This window comes from Melanerpes formicivorus, unplaced genomic scaffold (assembly GCF_026170545.1).
Source record: "Melanerpes formicivorus ecotype bairdi unplaced genomic scaffold, bMelFor1.0.p_v2 SCAF_36, whole genome shotgun sequence".
NCBI classification, from domain to species: Eukaryota; Metazoa; Chordata; class Aves; order Piciformes; family Picidae; genus Melanerpes; species Melanerpes formicivorus.
The window spans coordinates 976,363-993,974 of record NW_027142388.1 but is presented as its reverse complement, the minus strand read 5'-3'; the positions used below and the strand labels follow the sequence as shown (position 1 = coordinate 993,974).

Genomic DNA, 17,612 nt, shown 5'->3' with positions numbered 1-17,612 from the left:
TGTTTCAGTCGTGATTTCAGCTAACTGTGACTTTGTCCCTGTGAACTGCAGGGGTTTGGGAGGGTTCAGTGTGGCTCTTACCCTTTCATATTTCAGTTCCAGTATTTCAGGAAAGTGCCTGTTACTGGGTGTTGGAAGCACAAAGACTGGAACTGGAAACCATAACTTGCTGGTAAGCATCTAGGTCTGAGCCAGACACTGTCGCTGGGTGAAGGCTCAGCTGTCTGTGTCCTGGGTTATCACAGCCTGGTCTCACAGCCCCTGCCCCCAGAGAAGGTCTGATACGGACTGTCCTGGGTTAACCCAGCCTGCTCTCACACACCTCTGTGTGTATTTGCAACTGGGAGATAGGAACCAATGCTAGGAGAACATTTCCCAGAGAATATAGGTATTTGAGTTAGGCTCTGATGTTTGATGGTATCTATAGGAAGCTCTTGTCACTAAAAACTGTAATGGACATCTGCAGTTCTGAAATGTCCAGATATGGTAACTAAAGAGTTCCCTCTTGAGCTCCCCTGTGTCTCAACCTTGCAAGAGTCTTGAACTTGTTCTAATCTCAAGGTTTTTCAGCCATTTCACAGCTGAAAGAAGAGTCACAAAGCCTGAACTGGGGCTTTGTTCGTGTCAGTTACAATCAATCATGTAAATGTTGAGAGTAAATAGAGAAGAGAGGAATAATTAGGAGCTATGAAAGTAGATCCTTAGGACTAAGCCCCTTCACTTTGTGCAAGCTAGACTTTTAAGTCCAGGGGAATTCTTTGCATGTCAAGAGCTGCAGTATCTAGCCTGCAAGGGAGCTAGGAGTGAACCCTGTTCTGTTAGGTGAATGCAAAGGGACACCCTTGCCCAGAGCAGCTGCAGTCTGGGGGGCATGGAAACCTCTCAGCTGCTCTGCAGAGTCAGGGAGTGGTGAGTGCCATCCCCTGACTCCTGGAATCCCCATGGTTCATGGTAGAAAACTGGAGTCTCCTTGCTGCTGTTGAACTTTAATTTGTTTTCTGCATTTAAAACAAAGCAGAGCTATATCAAAAATAACCAAGCCATTTCCACTGGGACAGCATGATTTTAGAGCAGGTCATTTGGGACTGGGACTGTTTGGGATTTCTGTATTTAAAAGATTTGTAGCTTGTAGTCAGTGATCCCACACTGGCAGGTTTGTGCCAAGCTGTTCCTGAATCTCTTTCTGGATTTCATTGCAAAATCAGGAACCAAATTCTCTCCTCTTCCCCTTGCCTCCAAGGAGTTCTCAGTGGAGCTTCATTACAGCAAAGGAGGTGAGTACTGAAGAGGTGGTGTCCCTTCTTTGGCAGCTCAGCCTTGCTCTGTGCTGCATGGCTTGGTCTGCTGTTGGCAGGCTTGTACAGGCCCAGCTTGATGAGGAGCTAAGCAAAGTCCAAGTCCCAGCCACACCCTGGCTTTTTTTACCACATTGCATTCAGGTCCCTGTCTTGGTGGGACTCCTTGGCCAGCCACAGAAGGACATCTGGTCGTTCTGGGCTGGCTTGTGAGGTTTGCTTGGGTTTTTTAGGGGGCAGTGGATTTTAGCAGTGCCAGCATCATCTTTCCTTGGCTTCTGTCTTGAGCCAGGGACATCTTCTCTCATGGAGGAAGCTGAGGAAGGGATTTATACAAGGCAGTAGGGGCTGGAGGTCAGCTGGGCACAGCAGCCTCTCCCTCCTGTGAGGCAGTGGTGACAGTGATGGCAAACACAGCTGGAGCTGCACCTGACAGGTTGGTCGTGGCAGTCGCCCTTGAGCCAGCTGTCTTGGTTACTGAGTGGAGGATGCCATCTGGGTGGAGATGAAGGTCTCGATGACATTGTGAGTGGATGGCAGCAGCTGGCTGTGGCTGTTGGTGGAGTCAGAGTTTTGGTACAGCACCAGGCTGCTGGAGGACACTGTCAAAGGCACAGGCAGAAGTTAAGTACACATTGTCATTCACTGCAGTCCCCTTATGTGTGCACATTTCCAGCACGACTGAGCTCTCCTAGCACAGGGGCACAGCATCTTTTCCTCTCTTGTGTGCCATTATATACCTTGCTAAGGTCCACAGCCAATCTTGAAAACCTTGAGGGTGACAACCTTCAGAGCTCAGTTTTGAGGATTCCAGACAGTTGTTAATGTCCTAGCTCATCCTTAAAACCAGTAAAATCCAACTGGACTCTTTTAATGAGGGGCTTGTGGGCTTTTGAGACCTAAAAAGTGCCCACAGGGCTGGACACTCCTGCACACTGACTTTTGTCAGTATCTTTAAGGTTATTTTCCTCTCTAGATTCTGAAGAAGGGTCCCCTTTCCACTGCCTGGCTTCACACAGACTGTGCTCTGAATCTTCTCCCTGTACCAGCTGTTCCACACCCCTGAGACACTGGTGGAGCCCTCTCAGAGAGCCGGGAGCCCCAGTGACCATTTTCTACCTGGATCTTACAGATCTGGCAAGGGAAACTTAGGTAATAAGCGGTTTAAGATCATAGTGGCTGCTGCTCTTACCTGCAGGGCTGGAGGTGAGGCGAGGGCCTGGCTGAAGGTGCTGGATGGTTGTGTCCTGGCTCTGTAGGTGTATCGTGGGTGCCTGTGACACTGGCGTGTGCATCCCAGACTCTGTGTGGGTCTCCGAGTCAGGTGTGAATGCCTATGGAAAAGAAAGTCAACAGTGCCTGGTTTCTACATCCCTCCTAACAGGCACAAGAGAGGAGTGAGCAGGTGCAGTTTCCAAGGAGATGAAACCTCCCTGATGATGCAGTGCAGAGCTTTCAGTATTGCAGCTGGTACCAGCAAGGTGAGGAGATAAGAAAGGTCATCCTGCTGGGATGCCATCGACCTCACCCCCCGAAGCTCTGACAAGCAAGGAGCTGCCTGCAGACTGGTGCAGCTGAAGGTGGGGGAACAAAGGCTTGTGCTGAAGGCTGTTACCTGTTTAGTTGGTGTCAGGTTGGTCAGGGTGCTGAGGTTGGCTGTGTCTGTGATCACCATGGTCTGTGGCAGGAGGCCTGTGTGTGTGTACTGGGCCACCTCAGACTTGGGGCCATAGAGAGCTGTGCAGAGAGAAAACAAGATCAGGTGGGTGCTGGAGCTCTGCAGAGACTGCTCTGCCTGACTGGTTCTCATGCCTGGGCACCTGCTGTCTGCCTCCAGAACTTGGGGGTGGAGGCATGGGGAGATGAAAGCAACAGGAAAGGAATTTCATAATTGGAGCAGCAATGACAGAAGAAAGGCAGAGTGCTGCTAGGCCAGGCAGCCAGCAGGGGCTTTTGTGCTGCTCACCTGAGCAAGTGGGGCCGTGCTCTTACCGTGGGGGTTCTGTATCTGGGCCATGGTAGCCATGAAGGGGCTCTGGTTGATGTGGCTCTGGACTTGCTGCATGAGGGGCTGCTGGTAGGATGGGTGCAGTTGCTGGGAGAACTGGACAGGCTGCAGGGTAGTGAGGCTGCTCCCCATGCTGTTTATTACAGGGACGCTCTGCGGCTGGGTTGAGGCCAGGCCTGAAAAACAGGGGCTGATGACAGCAATGTCACACACTATAGGAGGAGTGTGGCTGCTCTGCAACAGAGGTGTCTGAAACAGGCATTGTGGCAGGCCTGTCACTGCAGGGTAAACATGGATCCTGCTTTTCAGGTGTTCTGTGTGTTATCTGTGATTTAGAATAGATGTCATGCACGTGAAAACAACGAGGGAGTGTGCAAAATGCATAAGGCAGCCAGGTACCAGAGAGCCACCTCTGATTTCCAGTGGTCTTCTGTGTGTCTCTATATACCAGTATAGCTCACTTCCCAGTTTAGTGATAGCTTAGGGTTGCACTGGGGAGGCCATGCTCAGAGGGGAACTCAAAGCATCCTCTCAGTGTCCAGTTCATTTTGTTCTTTTTTTTTACCCACCCCTTGGCAGCAGAGTGAGTCATGCTGCAGCTGTCCAGCCACATGGAGAGGAATCTAAGCTCATTTTGCTTGGGCTGACAACGATGGAATTTGGACCAGTCAGAAAGAGGTAGAAAGTTTCACACATTGCTCCCCATTTCCTACAACTGTCCAGAGCCTGTTCCTGTAAAGCAGCACTGAAAGATTTCCACCACGTGGAGTCTCTGTATTTGATGTTGTCTGGACAGCATTAGAATCCATATCATAATCCTAGGTACAAAGGAGGAAGTGGAAGCTAGCTCACAGCTGTCACCAGGGAGCAAAGCAAGGTCTCTTTCTTCCTGGGAAGGAAGCATGAGAGGAGAGTGTAGGCTTTATTTTTCCTTATCTAATGAGATGCACTTTGGCAGTAGATTAGCCCTTGGAATGAAAGCTCATGCAAGTCCAGAAAAGCTGTCCAAGGGAAACAGATAAACCCCAGGAACTACTGCAGTGCCTTCCAAAGGATCTGTGCTGCTCTTGGCAGCAAGGAGAACAGGATGTTTTGTCTTTCAAGCACTATGAACATGCTTCAGTTTTCATGGCTTTAAGGAAGCACTACATTTATGTTTGGGAAGATGCAGAACAGCAAAGAGAGACCAAAACATGAGCCCAGGAATACATTGCACAAGTGCCTTGCTTTTAGGATGTGGGGGTGTGTGTAACTTAATTCTATAGTGAATAAGGAATATCTGTCTCTAATTCCCTTGGTGCTTGGAGGAGTGCTGCTGAAGATCCTTGGTGTTTGTGACAGTCTCCCGAGGGGTGCATCACTGCCAGCTTAGTGTCTTTGTCTCTGGAAATGAGGCAGGGAGCTCCTTATCTGAATCCACATAAGCTGAGTCAGTGCAGGAGGCTACTCACCTATCACCAGGGTGGAGGCTCCTGTGTTGGTGAATGCTGGTGCTAGGGAGGAAGTCTCGCCCGCTCCAATTGCCATTACCCCTGGCAGTGATGCCATGATAAGGTTTTGAGTTTGCTGGCTCAGTGTGTGTGGATTTTGCTCTATGCTGTGCAGGGCAGTCAAGGTGCTGACAGGAGGGAGAGTTCCTCCAGGAGCTGAGACCTGTGTGAAAGGAGGATGGTGAAAATGCCATCTGCAGCAGACTGAACATGGCAAGTCTCAAAGCTGTGACAAACGTCCTCTGCCTTCTTCCTGCCTGCTCTGATCCCTTGTGAGCTGGAAAGACCCCCACATTTGCTGGCCTGCAGTTTCCCTCTGCTCATCAGTTACCTGGCAGAGGTCAGCTGGTGAATGCTAAGAGTCTTTGCTGATTTAATTCTCCTGAGCATCCTAAGGGTTTTACAGACAGGAGTGAGATCAGTCCCCCTACGGTCTCTACAGGGAAAGTTCATCATCTGCTTTACAGCTGGGGAGGAGGAGGATGCTCTGAGAAGTGAAGAGCCTCAGGTAATTTGACACAGCAGTTTTAGCTGCAGACTTCAGCACAGAATCCAGGAGCTGCACTTCTCCACCTTTTCCTCTGACAAATGCCTGCAAATTCCCTTGCTCTTAGCACTGCCTTTAAATGGCCAGTGAGCTTTTGGACTGGGATGTTGAAAAGGATTGCTGGAAAATTCCCTTAGACCTTTTCTCTCACACTATGTGTTTTTCAGGCCACCATGCTTGGCAGTTGTTCCCTGATGTTTCAGAGGAATGGTACCTGGCAGAACAGGACTGTTCTGTGCTTCTGTGCCTTGGCTGATTCAGCCTGTCCCTGAGAAATTTAATAACTCAACTGTTTCCTTAACCTCCAGAATGAACCAGGGAACTTGTGCCTGTGCTCTGATGGGATTTTGAGTCTGCAAAGCCCTGGAAAGACCTGCAGTGGAACAGCAAAATGCATTCTAATGGTTCAGAGGCTCACAGGATGTTAGGGATCCCTGAAGATCATAGAGTCCAACCCCCCTGCCAGAGCAGGACCATAGAATCCAGCACAGGTCCCACAGGAATGAATCCAGGTGGGGCTGGAAAGTCTCCAGAGAAGGAGACTCCACAGCCTCTCTGGGCAGCCTGCTCCAGGGATCTGTGACCCTCACAGTGAAGAAGTTCCTCCTCCTGTTGAGGTGGAACCTCCTGTGCTGGAGTTTCTATCCATTGCCCCTTGTCCTGTCACAGGGTGCAACTGAGCAGAGCCTGGCCCCTCCCTCTTGACCCTCAGCCCTCAGATATTGATAGACATTGATTAAATCCCTTCTCAGTCTTCTCATCTCTTCTCTGGTTGGGCTGAGAAAGTTCATTGCTTTGTATTAGACCCTTTTCTCCTCCCCCTCAGATGAAAGGCTCTAAGGAATCTTTAGTAAGCACTGACAGGTTAAGCAGTGGGACCAATCACCTTGGTATCAATTTTAGGAGACAGCCACAGAAGATTTTCAGCACCTCATGAAAGACTTTTCCTCTTCAGGAAGAGAGCAGCAAGCCAATAAAGTGAGTGACTGACTATTCAAATCATACTTCTGCATAGTGAGCTTTGCCTCTGGCCAGCGAGCACCAATGCAAACTTCTGGCAGCTGTTTCCCTGTAAGCAAGGGACCATGTGCAAGCTGAGCCCTGCTGGTTGTGGGAGAAGGTGTAGCCAAATCTCCAAAGGAGATGTGCTTTGAGAAGGCAGATTGCTGCAGTCTGGGTACCTGGTGCATGTCTCAGGGGTGCTTGCTACGTGCAGGCTGCTGGGCTCAGCCTTCAGAGCTGTAAGTGTGGGTCACTGCTCTGCTGATCCCACTGGGGGCTGATCAACTATCTTGAGATGTGCAGAGTTCAAATGAGAGGTGGAGAGAATGGTTTCCAGGGAAGAAGGAAATCATCCCTTGAGCTCAGCTGTTTCCACAACAGGCTGCTGTGATCATGAGAAATGGCTCCACTTGCCTTTATGCTCACCCTGCCCCCCAGCAGCAGTTTGGAGGGTGCCTGTGTCCCAGGACTGCTCGTGTTACATGCTCAGTGCAAAGTGGCTGTGCAATATCTCTGTGAGAAGGTGGCTTTAAGAGTTTTCTAGGAAAATCTAATTCTGAATAGTCCATGTTGTCACCATGGGCAGAGGATCTGACACACTCCACTCACCAGAACTGAAAGTACTTACCAGCTTAGTGTCTGTGCTCAGTAGGTTCTGGCTGGGCTCCAGTCCAGGGGGAGAAACCTGATGCAGGATGGTTTGGGTGGTCACCATGGAGCTGTTTCCATGGTGGCTGCTGCTGGGGGACTCTGCCTCACTGGCTGGCTGCTGGTTGTACCTCACTCCTGCATCACAACAGGAAGGAAACTGGTTGTCAAAACCAAGAAACTGAGAAGCTTTGGCAAGTGCTAAGTTCAGTTCCCTGTGCAGGTGCTTGCCTTTGGGTATTTGAGGCAGAGACAAGGGAGCCAGAACAGGCATTCTCAGCCCTCTGCAACTTGGTGCAGCTGCTCCCTCAGGTACTAAGGCATGGCTGTGCGTGCTGCAGAGAGCAAACTGGACTCACGAGGAGCCACCCTTCGGGATGTGGGTTTTGAGTGGAGAGAATCCCAGCAAGATCCTTCCAGGGTGAGAGCCATTATCAGCTCTTTTTGGGTGGAGAATGAGCTTTCCTGATGCCTGGAGACTGGCCCACAGGGTCAGCTGGTGCTGATGTAGATTGCAAAGGGTAGGAGGTGCCATGAATGGACATGCAATGGCAGCTGGGGGATGACCCCTTGAGAAGGGATTCCTGCCTGCCAACTTGGAGCGAGTGCAGGATGTCAAAGAGTGAGGGAGGAGATGTAGCTGAAGGTTATTCTGAGCTTTGTCCCCCTGCAGTTCTGGCTGCTTTCCTCAGTTGGGGGCAGCCTCTCGCTGTGGCCTGTGCTCTGCCCTCCCACCAAGTCTGCTTTTTCTACCTGTGGGTTCCCCTTCCTAAAGGGGTGGGCTTGGGGTCACCCGCAGCTTTGCCGGTGCTCCCTGAGGTTGCCTCTTACCGTGAACTTTGCTGGGTGAGAGCGCAGGCGGCGGCTGGAGGGAGGAGGAGCTGTGCGGGGTCAGCGCGGGAGCTGGGGCGGGTTGCGGGGCGCTGAAGGTATCCATGGCCAGCTTGTGCCGGAACGCCTCCTCCTTCCGACGGTTCGCAAACCAGTTGTAAACCCGCACCTCCGTCACCAGGTTGGAGCCCAGGCCCTGCGCCTGCGATGGGGAAACGCCTCTCTGGATGCACTCCGCTCTGCCGGGGGAAGCAGAAGAGCCTTGCAGAGCTGGGCTTGGGGCACAGCGAGTGCGCGGCCCCGGCGGGGCTCTGCTCTGGCACGCTGCGGCAGGACCTGCCGGGTGCAGAAGGCAGGAGACATGGCTGGGCCTCTGTGGGCAGCGAGTGCTTCTCTGTGGCGTGTCACTCAAACGTGGGTAGTCTTAGTGGTGACCTCTGCTGCTGTACTGCTGGCTGGCCTCAGTGCTAGCGAACACCGGAGAGCACGGAGGCCTTGCCGTGCCCCCGCCGCCCGCCGTGCCCCCGCCGCCCGCCGTGCCCCCGCCGCCCGCCGTGCCCCCGCCGCCCGCCGTGCCCCCCGCCGCCCGCCGTGCCCCCGCCGCCCGCCGTGCCCCCGCCGCCCGCCGTGCCCCCGCCGCCCGCCGTGCCCCCGCCGCCCGCCGTGCCCCCGCCGCCCCAAGCCACACACCAGTTTTACCTGTTGCACTCTTCCACCAGTGCCTCTCTCTCTTCTTTGCTGGGGTTTTTCTGTCTCTCGTAGGCTTGGAACAGGATCTGTTGTGAGGCAGGACCCCACTTAAAACGATTTCTTCTTCCTTTCTTGGTGGGCAGGTCGTCTCCCATGGGCTCCTCTGCCAGGATACCCTGGCCAGCATGTGTGAATTCTGTAGGCACAAAGGGGCAAGGGAGTTTGCTTTCTGGAAGCAGGCCCAGTGCAGCTTACCCTTGGAGAACATCTTGTGCAAGACAAGAGGGCTGAATCTAAATGGAGTGGGAAGAAAGCTCCCTAATCTGATGGACCTGTGCTTTCTCCTGCATGCATTGCATCTCTGCTCCTCCCTTGCAGTAGTGAAAGCAAGGGCAGCTAAGTTTAAAGTAGGCAGGGCTGGAATCCTGCTTTCCAAAACCCAACTGTCCCCTTTTACTTGCACCAACCAGTACAAAATGAAGTGAGGCCTGTTCCAGTCAAGTTCCTGGATGCAGGACTGCAAGCTGCAGGGGTGATTCCCATTGCCTGTGACAAAGGGGCTTAGAGGGCCAGAGGTGAGAGTCCACAGTGGATTTCTGCACAGTGCTTTCATGGAAGCCTGCTGCTTTCTGTAGCTTGAGCAACTGTTCAGCTGAAACTGCTGAGTCTGGGGATAGGTGCAGAGCTAATTGCACACAGAGAGCATTAGTTGCTTCCCTTTAGCCAGAGTGCGGGGTGGGTGACTGCAGGTGCTTCACAAGGAAGTGTTTGTCCATGTGCTCTTTGGTTCACCTCACCACTGAATGCTGGCCTAGACTTCCCTGCCACAAGTGGCTTTTCCTTCCAGTTTTTCTTGGCTGGGATTAGCAGGGGAGAGCAGAGGGCTTCATGTAAATGAGATGGGAGAGCAGTCGCTGCCATACTTACGCTGGGCCACCTCTCGCTGCTTGCGGACATACCAGGTGTAGAGGGCTGCCCTTTTCTGGGTCTTCATGGGAGTGCCCTTGTTGAGGTGTTGTGAGAGGTGAGATTGGTTCAGACCAGTAGTGTCCACCACCTCACGCTGAGGGATGTTGTGCTGCTGGAGGTAGGATTTCACCATCTTTGCTACTCGCCAGGGGTCCTCTCTGGAAGGAGCAGAAAACACTTCTCAGCATAGAGCGACCTAAGACCTGCACACAGCAGAGCTGGGTTCCAAGGAAGTGCATCAATACCTTCTGAGGTGCACCCTGCAACCACCACTGCATGTGGTGGGGCTGGGCTGTTAACTGGTTGCATCAGGGAAGGCTGTTTCCCAGTGTGGTACCTTGTTCAGTTCTGACTCTGCACTCAGGGGAAAACAACAGCTGCAGTGCTGGCTTCCTTGGGACTGTTCTCTGTAGGCACCTGGATCTGCCCTTACAAGGGGACTGGTTCTGAAGGGAACTTCCCAGTGCATGGACATAGTCTCTGCTGTCTGTACTCATTTGATTACAAGGCTCTGGGCTGTTCTGTCTACACAGCAATCATCTGTAAATGGACAAGTGCTGACCAGGGGTGTGAGCAAGGATGAAGCTTTCTGCTGGGAAGGAACATGAGTGGGAAGCATACGTGGCTGCTGGTGAGAAGCGGCATGAGGAGGGAAGTGACACTGCATTTCAGTGTTCAGGTGGATGGTTTATGACTACAGATCTCCTTCTCACAGTTGACATCTCTTTTTCCATTCCCTGCTTAGCTTTTCTTCTCTCTTTCTCCCTCCCTTTCTTTAAGGCAGAGGTGCTTGGTATTCCAAGGGGTACTTCTAAGACAGATTCATTGTGGTATTAGGCTGAACCTAGCTCATGCCCTGATTCCAGCCCAGGCTGGGTTGCCTTGCAGCGATTCAAGAACTGAAAACAGGCTTTCATCACTCTGTTGCATGGGAGCTATGTGTGCACAGGTACACACCAAGCTATCCAGGTTGATATTCTTGCACCTCTGCCATGCAAGCCACTCGAGCTTCTAAATGCAATACAGACCAACTGGCAAACCACTCATTCCTCTGGGGCAGCAGCTGAGGGAACAGACCTGTTTGAGACCCACACAGTATTTGAGAAGCTAATCTGATTTCATAAGAGATGTGAATCTCTGACATTTAGGGTCTCCAGCTAGAATATTGATGAGGGCTCCTAAGGAAAATAGAACACATGACTGTGGCTTCTTTGAGTGTATTGATTTCATCAGAGCTTAGCATGACAGTGGAAACAGAAAGGTGTGAGACCAGGCAGTCTACATCCCAACAGTGCAGGAGCCTCTCTGCAGAAAAAGCTTTGGTTCAGTTTCACCAGAGAGCATCCTTCTGTATTCTCTGTGTGAAATGCCTGCTGGAAGTGGCTGCATGCTGCAGGTGTGGCATCACCACCAGCATCCACGGAGCAACCCAGGGGAAAAGGGATCTAGGATTGCTTGGAAACTGTCATAAGAGCACACAGGGCTGAGCAACAGGCAACAGCTCATTGCTTTGTTGACTCAGGAGGTTGCCAGAGGCTGCACAGTGATAAGGAGGACGAAGTCCACACCTGTTCTCTCAGAACAAACACCCTTATCTCTGCTCCCCTGCATCCCCTCTCCCAGTGGTTGGGTAGTCCAAGGAGCAAGCTCTGCTGCAGTTAAAGTGTGACAGGGACACTGTCTGTTACAGCTTGCTGAAGAACCTGCTCTCTTAAAATAGGAACATTTGCTTATCTTTCTGATGGGACACTTGCTAGACAGGCTGCTGTTTTCTAGCTTCTTTCCGTAGCCATCTTGGTCTTTCAGAAGCTTCAAACCAGGCTGAACTTACAAAAGCTTTTCTTCCCTTGGTGTGGTGTTTTTTTTTCCCCTTCTACTGCTGTCAGAACCAGGGCCCAGGCTCAAACCTTTGTACTCTTGATAGTCTGTCCAGCACCTGCACCTTGAGTTCATTACACAAGAAGAAAAGACTCAGACTTGGAAAGTCTGGTCTCTTAGATTCAAGCTGTGGCTCAGATGGAAAGAGGAAGGACTGTGATATCTCTGATGGAAACCTCTGTTATGTCTCCATTTCCTCCCTGCACCACAGTCAGTCCCTTTGGTCTCCCCTATGGAGACCCTCACTTCTTTACGGCAGGAATAAAGCAGGAAGTATCCGTGAGTCTCTTCTCACAGTGACTAAAACCCTGTGTTTTTTCTTTCCTTTGAGACAAAGCAGGGAGCTTTTCGAGGCACAGCAGTGCAGAGGACTCCTGACACAGTGTGACTTCACAGGGCAGCTGCATGAGCTCCTAGCTAGTCTGGCAGTTGGCAGAGGCCAAGCTGTAACACCAGGGCAGCAACTCCTCCTGGCCTCAGGCTGCCCCACAGCACAGATAGCAGCTGGCCAGCTGAACCCTCATATGAACCACTGCCTAGGTGCAGGTTCCACCTGCAGAGCCTTCACCCTTGACTAGGACAACAGAAATTGCAGCCTTCACTCTGCCACTGGTAATAAGACTGTCATTGACTAACAGAGGGTAGGATTTCACCCTGAACAAGTTCTCCTGGTTGTAGCTACACTAAAATCTCAGTGCTTCAGTGAGTAGGAACTGTGGAAATGCCTCTGCCTTGCCCAGGCTCTCCTTCTCTACCTCCTACCTGGTTTTCTGCTTTTTATCATCCTTGTCTCCCCAGATGCAAGCTGTGTCCCTCTCCTGTCCTCCAAGGACTAATCTCTTTCTCCAACTTCTCGCACAGTTTTAGTTCCTTCTTCCTAAGTCTTGCTCTCTGCTGCTTCTTGCCCCCTCTCCCTGGCTCATCTCAGCCACAGGGGCCTGGGTCCCCTTTCCATGCCAGCTTCCCATTTTCTTAGTTCTGAGGTCACTTTTTAAGGGCGTTTTCACCTCCCTTTTGTTACCTGAACAATAAGTAACCCAGGTAGTTAGTTATAAACTCAAAGGGAACAAGAGGCTGGTTGATAATTTATAGCAACATCTCAAATTTAAATGGAAAGTAAATATCAAGTTGTTAGCATTAAAGAAAACCCATTCCAGAGAGCTGGAGATGCAACATTCAGGGGACCTTCTCCCTCCTTCACTCTTCCTGACTATTCTTTTGTTCCTTTCTCTCACCTCTTCTTCCTCATTCTCTCTGTCTCTCCTTTTCTTCTTTCTCAGGCAAAAGAAGCTTTCATTCCCTTGAGGTGGGTTCTGAATTGCTGCTTTGGACCAGACCTTGCTTAAACAGAGGTTCAGAGCTGTGAAGTACTCAGGACCATCCTCTGGCCCTTTCCTCTGGAGCCTGCTAGACAACCCTGACCGGTGTCAGTGCACAGCCTGGAGCTGGGCTAAGCAGAGAGCAGGGAAGGTAAGACCACAGGGCTCCTTTCTGCTGAACTTGGCCTGCTTTATATGTGAAATGAAAGGGGTGTGGCAGCTTCATCTCCAGATTCCCCATCCAGAGCCATTCTTGCATGGGGAAAAGACTGGACCTGTGTCGTTACAGCTTTGTTTGTTCCTCATGGAAAACATGCTTTTATCCCTGCCTCCAGGGAAAATCTGCAGCTTATCTCCATTTCTGTCTTTCCTAATGGAACTTCACCCCTTGTCCAGCAGGTGAAATGTCCTTGTACCCCTCTCCATTTGCTGTACCTGTGCTGCTGTGATCTGCCCCTTCACCCAGGAAAGCCTCTCTGCCTTCTGCTCTGGGGAAGTGACTGCACACAGCTCAGTTCTATATTCCTTGTCATGACAGAGTCTGCTTTCTGCAGAAGTGATCTGGAAAGAGTGTTATTAAACCTGTAGATGCATGGAAGATCAGTGGACAGCTGAGGGGACAGAGTGGAACTGTGCTGGTTCTTTACCAGAGGATCCTTTGCCTGAACTGCCTTTAGCATCTTTTTTTGTGCTGTGGGCACAAAATCTAATCAATGCCCACAGGTGCCCCTGGTTGTGTGGGTGTATCTCCTCCACACCCTTATTTCACTCAGCTTTGACTGGTGCTTTCCAAACTGTAGCTTTGCCTTTAGTGGTGCTGTCAGGACATACTTGGTCTCTTGGTGCTGTCATTTCTATCCTTTCCAGCTCCTGGAAAGCCCAGCAAGGGACAGCTTTCTGAGTCTGCTTCACTAGCAGTGGCTGCAGTTACCACACAGCCTTTCTTGTCTCACTAAAGCTGCCCATGAGTCAATCTCTTTTAAAATGTGGTCTGCAGTCTCAGACCAGGAGTTGCTGAGGGCCAAAGAGGTTCCTGCCTGATGGCATGAGTGCCTCCATTGGGTTCTGAGTCTGAAATCCTCCTGCAGGTGCCCAGGTGGATTTGCAAGCATTGAGGTCCTGCTGGGAATCCCTGGGCATGGAGGTTCTTGCCTGCCTTCCTTTTACTAATTGCTAGGAGTAGTTTCTCAGCCTGCTCTGCCCTGTCTGACAGTATTTAATACTAGTTTAAGGATTTAAGGCATCTATTAATGGAAAGGCAAGTTCTCAAAATGAAAACCCTTCAGATGACAACTGCTTACTTATTACCAAGCCTTGCCACTGGTTCAGAGTTTGGAACAGACTCTCAGACATACAGGCTTTTTTTCCCCAGTCTTTGACCAGAAATTTGAACCATGTCAACACAGACTTCCTACTGTTTCCATTTCACCTTGACTGGTTTTGATCTGTTCTTCCCTAAGCATATTCCTGGTTGGCTTGTGAAACTAAGGCTCCTGGCTCCCTCATCCTGTCCTCAGCGGCAGAAGTGAACTGCTCTGTCCTGTGGTACAGGGGACTGGTGTTTCAGAGTAAAGCTTTGCAATTAAGACTCAGTATGAGGCTTAGGAAATCCTTGTTCTTGCCTAGTCCCCTCTGTGCTATCTTAGGGCTTTGGGGAGGTCATAGAATGTCCCTGTACCTCAGTGCCATTTGGAAATGGGAATGCTGCTTGGATGGATGACTGGAGAGATGGAAGGCATTGATATCACAGGTTTGCAAAGGAGGTGAGACTTGTGCTGAGGCTCGCAGTGAGCACAGGGAAGGGTGGAAGCAAGCTCCTAGAAAGGCAGGGAGGGTCAGAAGGAAGAATTCATGCCGAAGCGAGGGTGGCAGGAAAGAATTCCCTGTATCCATGTGTCCTTAGATCACAGCAGGTGGCATTCATTAGAGAATGGGATAGAGCCAGGTGCTCTTCTTCAGCTTCCATGGCTTCCCTTGTGGAGAGATACCTGATCAGAAGTTAATGATCAAAAAGCATATCAGGGTCTTTTGATCTATAAATTTATAAGACAAAAGAGAAATAATAAAGCCATTGGATAATTAGTAACTAGCCAGGGCCCGCCCGGTGCCACTGGGCTCAAACTACCCCAAGACCTGTACGCAGACTCAGGAAGATGAGAAGGAGACAAGGATGAGGGGGAGAAAAAGAGTGGAAGACAGGAAGAATTAGCCAGGACAACAACAAAATGGGAGTAATAGCAGAGACAGAAGTGAAGAGAGAAGGGAAACGAGCTAAAGGGAGCAGAGGAGACTGAAAGTTGTGACAGAGCTGGAAGGGGGAGACAGACTGGGCCAGACTGCATTGCTGGGGATGTTTCCCCACCCAGGTAAGAGCTGATCCTGTGGATTTCCCTCTGTTGGGTACTGCAGAGTCATCAACTCCCATTCTGCACGGGAGCTTTCTTCTAAGTAGTCGGAGTGAATGCTAACTCTTGTCCTGCTGCTTCTCAAGCCATAGCCTTCGGTGGGGGTATTTGATGTTTGCTTGTTGTTACTCTTGATGTTCATTTCCTTGGCACACAAAGGCAGCGATCAGCTGGCCTGAGGAGTTCTCTAGATGTGTTTTAGTTCTAGTGAAGATTATAAACACAGGATGTTTCTGCATCTTTTTGTCTTTGATCACCTTGTCATTGCAAAATACCACCAGAACAGATAGATGAGGTTCTCTTGCAATAGACAGGTTGGATGGGGATGGTCCTCATCTGGACAGACCTCTTAGGTCTCTTGTGGGAATTGTGTCCCAGCAAGAATCCCAAATGGAAATCCTGGTGAATGCTTCTCAAGCCTATTGTGAGGCTTACTGGTTCAGGGAACGTTTCCTGTCTTTTGATCTCCAAAATGCTTGCATACAAAGGCAAATTGGTGTGACAGTAAAACCTGTAAACAATTATAGGTGCTGCATGTGGGCTTCCTACTGGTGTCAAGCAGTGGGTGGGAGAAGCAGAGTGTTTTAACCTCCATGTGTATTTGGTGTGTGCTCTTTCTACAAGAAAAATATCTTTTGCAGTCAGGAGACTTTTGCACTCGTGAGAATGACAAAAACAAGCCCTCTTGGTTTGTCTTTGGCCAATAATCTTTAGCAAACCCCAGTGAAATTAGCAGTATTACTCTCCTTAAATACAGTGGGGAAGCATTGCAGCTTCACTTCACCATAGATCCTCACTGGATAAGAGTGACCAGATTTTTTTTTTCCTTTATTTATGGTCTTTTTTTCTTTCCTGATGACTGAAATTGTGAATCACATGGAAACTTCCAAGCCTAAACCCTGACATTCAGAGAGAAGCCGTGGCCATATGAGCACGTCATGTAGGTGATGAGGCTCCATGGCTCCCTTCATGCATTTTAAGTGAGATGAAAGGAAAGTCTGAGCCTTCATCAAGAAATTGGGGATGTTTTGGGGCTGCTAGTCATGGCATGGATGGAGACTGTGAGCAGCTAGATCAGCTGTGAATGCCAGGGATGCTAATCAGAAGGAGAAAGGAAAAGAGAATTAGAGGGAGAGCACAGGAAAGCAGCAAAGAGGAGCAGCAAATCCGTCCTTACTGTAATAGTCTCTCCACCACAGCCTTCTGGTGAGCAGCCTCCTCAGGGCTCAAGTTTTCCAGCTCCTTCATGATTGGAGGGGTAAATTCCTCCCCGTCGTCGGAGGTTTCATCGTCGGAGAGCCGGGAGTCGGCGGCTCCGTTGGGCAGGGTGTGGATGTCAGGACAGGGCTCCCCTTTCTCGCCCTGCAGGGCACTGATGGCGCGCTGGCTCTCGCTCTGCAGCGCGTAGGGTTCCGCCTCGCTCAGCGCCTTGATCAGGGTCTCCTTGGTTAGCCCTGACTCCAGCAGCGCTCCCAGCAGCTCCACTTGAAGATGACTCAGCTTCGAGACCATGGTCTTCAGGCTGGTGTCTCTTGGCTTTGGATTTCAGGTGGCTCTGCCTCCAGCTTTCCCTACACCATGTTCCCGAGGTAACGGCGCCCGACTGTCAGCGGAGCGGGCACCGCGCAGCCTCCCGCCTTCACACCCCCCAAAAAAGCAAAATACAAAATTGAGCCACTTCAGACCCCCCACGACTGTCCTGAGCCAGTGCTGATAAAGGGACCCTTGGCTATCTGTTTACATTGGAGCAATGTAAATTCTCCAAGGTTCATATTTATCTGTGTGCTTAGTAAGTTACTGAACTTTGGACTTCAGCACTGCAGCAGCAGTTCACAAAGTACAGAGGGAGAGAAGGCAGGGGGAGGGGGAAAGGGAGGGAAGCAGAGGAGAGAAGGAGAGTAGAATGAAGGGGTAGAAGGTCTGCAGCATGTAAAAGTAAGCTGTGGACAGAAAACCAGGAAAAGGAGGACAGAGATGTGGCTGATTGCTGGCCCTGCTAGCTCTAGAGCAAGGAGCAGGTATGGTACCCAAAGGAAGAGCTGTGCCAGGCCACAAGTGGCTCCAGAGTGGCTGCTGCCCGTGGGAGATTGCAGAGCTCCAGCAGTGGTGAGGCTCAGCTGGGCTCAGCCCTTGCCATAGACTCAGGGCTGAGAGAAAGCCACCCTGGCAGCTCCGCTAGCCCTCAGCTGGGCAGTACAGGCTTATGCCAAAGTAGCAGAGAGTCACAGGATGTTCTGGAGCTCCAGCTGACTTCTGTGGCACAGCATCAAGTGTTCCACAATGGTTTTCACTTTGGCTGTGGCTTGCTGGGTACCTTGACATGCAAATGCTAGCACCTCCACTATAGCTTGCTGCTGTCATTGTGTAACTGATGATCAGGAGCATTGTATCCACATAGCCTGGGGGGGATTACAGGATTTGCCCCTCTCAGTTTGTGGTTCAAGCACATGATAAAGAACAGCCCAGGGGATTGGTTCACACTGAAGTCCCTGCCCTGGCATCAGTTGCCCTGCTTCTTCTGGAGAGTGCT

General features: G+C 50.8%; 1 protein-coding gene across 1 annotated transcript; it reads right to left on the bottom strand.

Moving 5' to 3' along the window:
• Window positions 1–970: 970 nt before the first annotated feature.
• Window positions 971–17,194, bottom strand: HNF1A (HNF1 homeobox A). Its single transcript, XM_068157174.1, has 10 exons — window positions 16,260–17,194; window positions 9,439–9,638; window positions 8,521–8,707; window positions 7,822–8,060; window positions 6,971–7,128; window positions 4,755–4,956; window positions 3,288–3,479; window positions 2,911–3,032; window positions 2,488–2,629; window positions 971–1,897 (listed from the first exon to the last, which is right to left on the bottom strand). Exons 1-10 carry the CDS (start codon window positions 16,592–16,594, stop codon window positions 1,770–1,772), a joined length of 1,905 nt encoding a protein of 634 aa, XP_068013275.1. The 5' UTR covers window positions 16,595–17,194; the 3' UTR covers window positions 971–1,769.
• Between the last annotated feature and the right edge of the window lie 418 nt (window positions 17,195–17,612).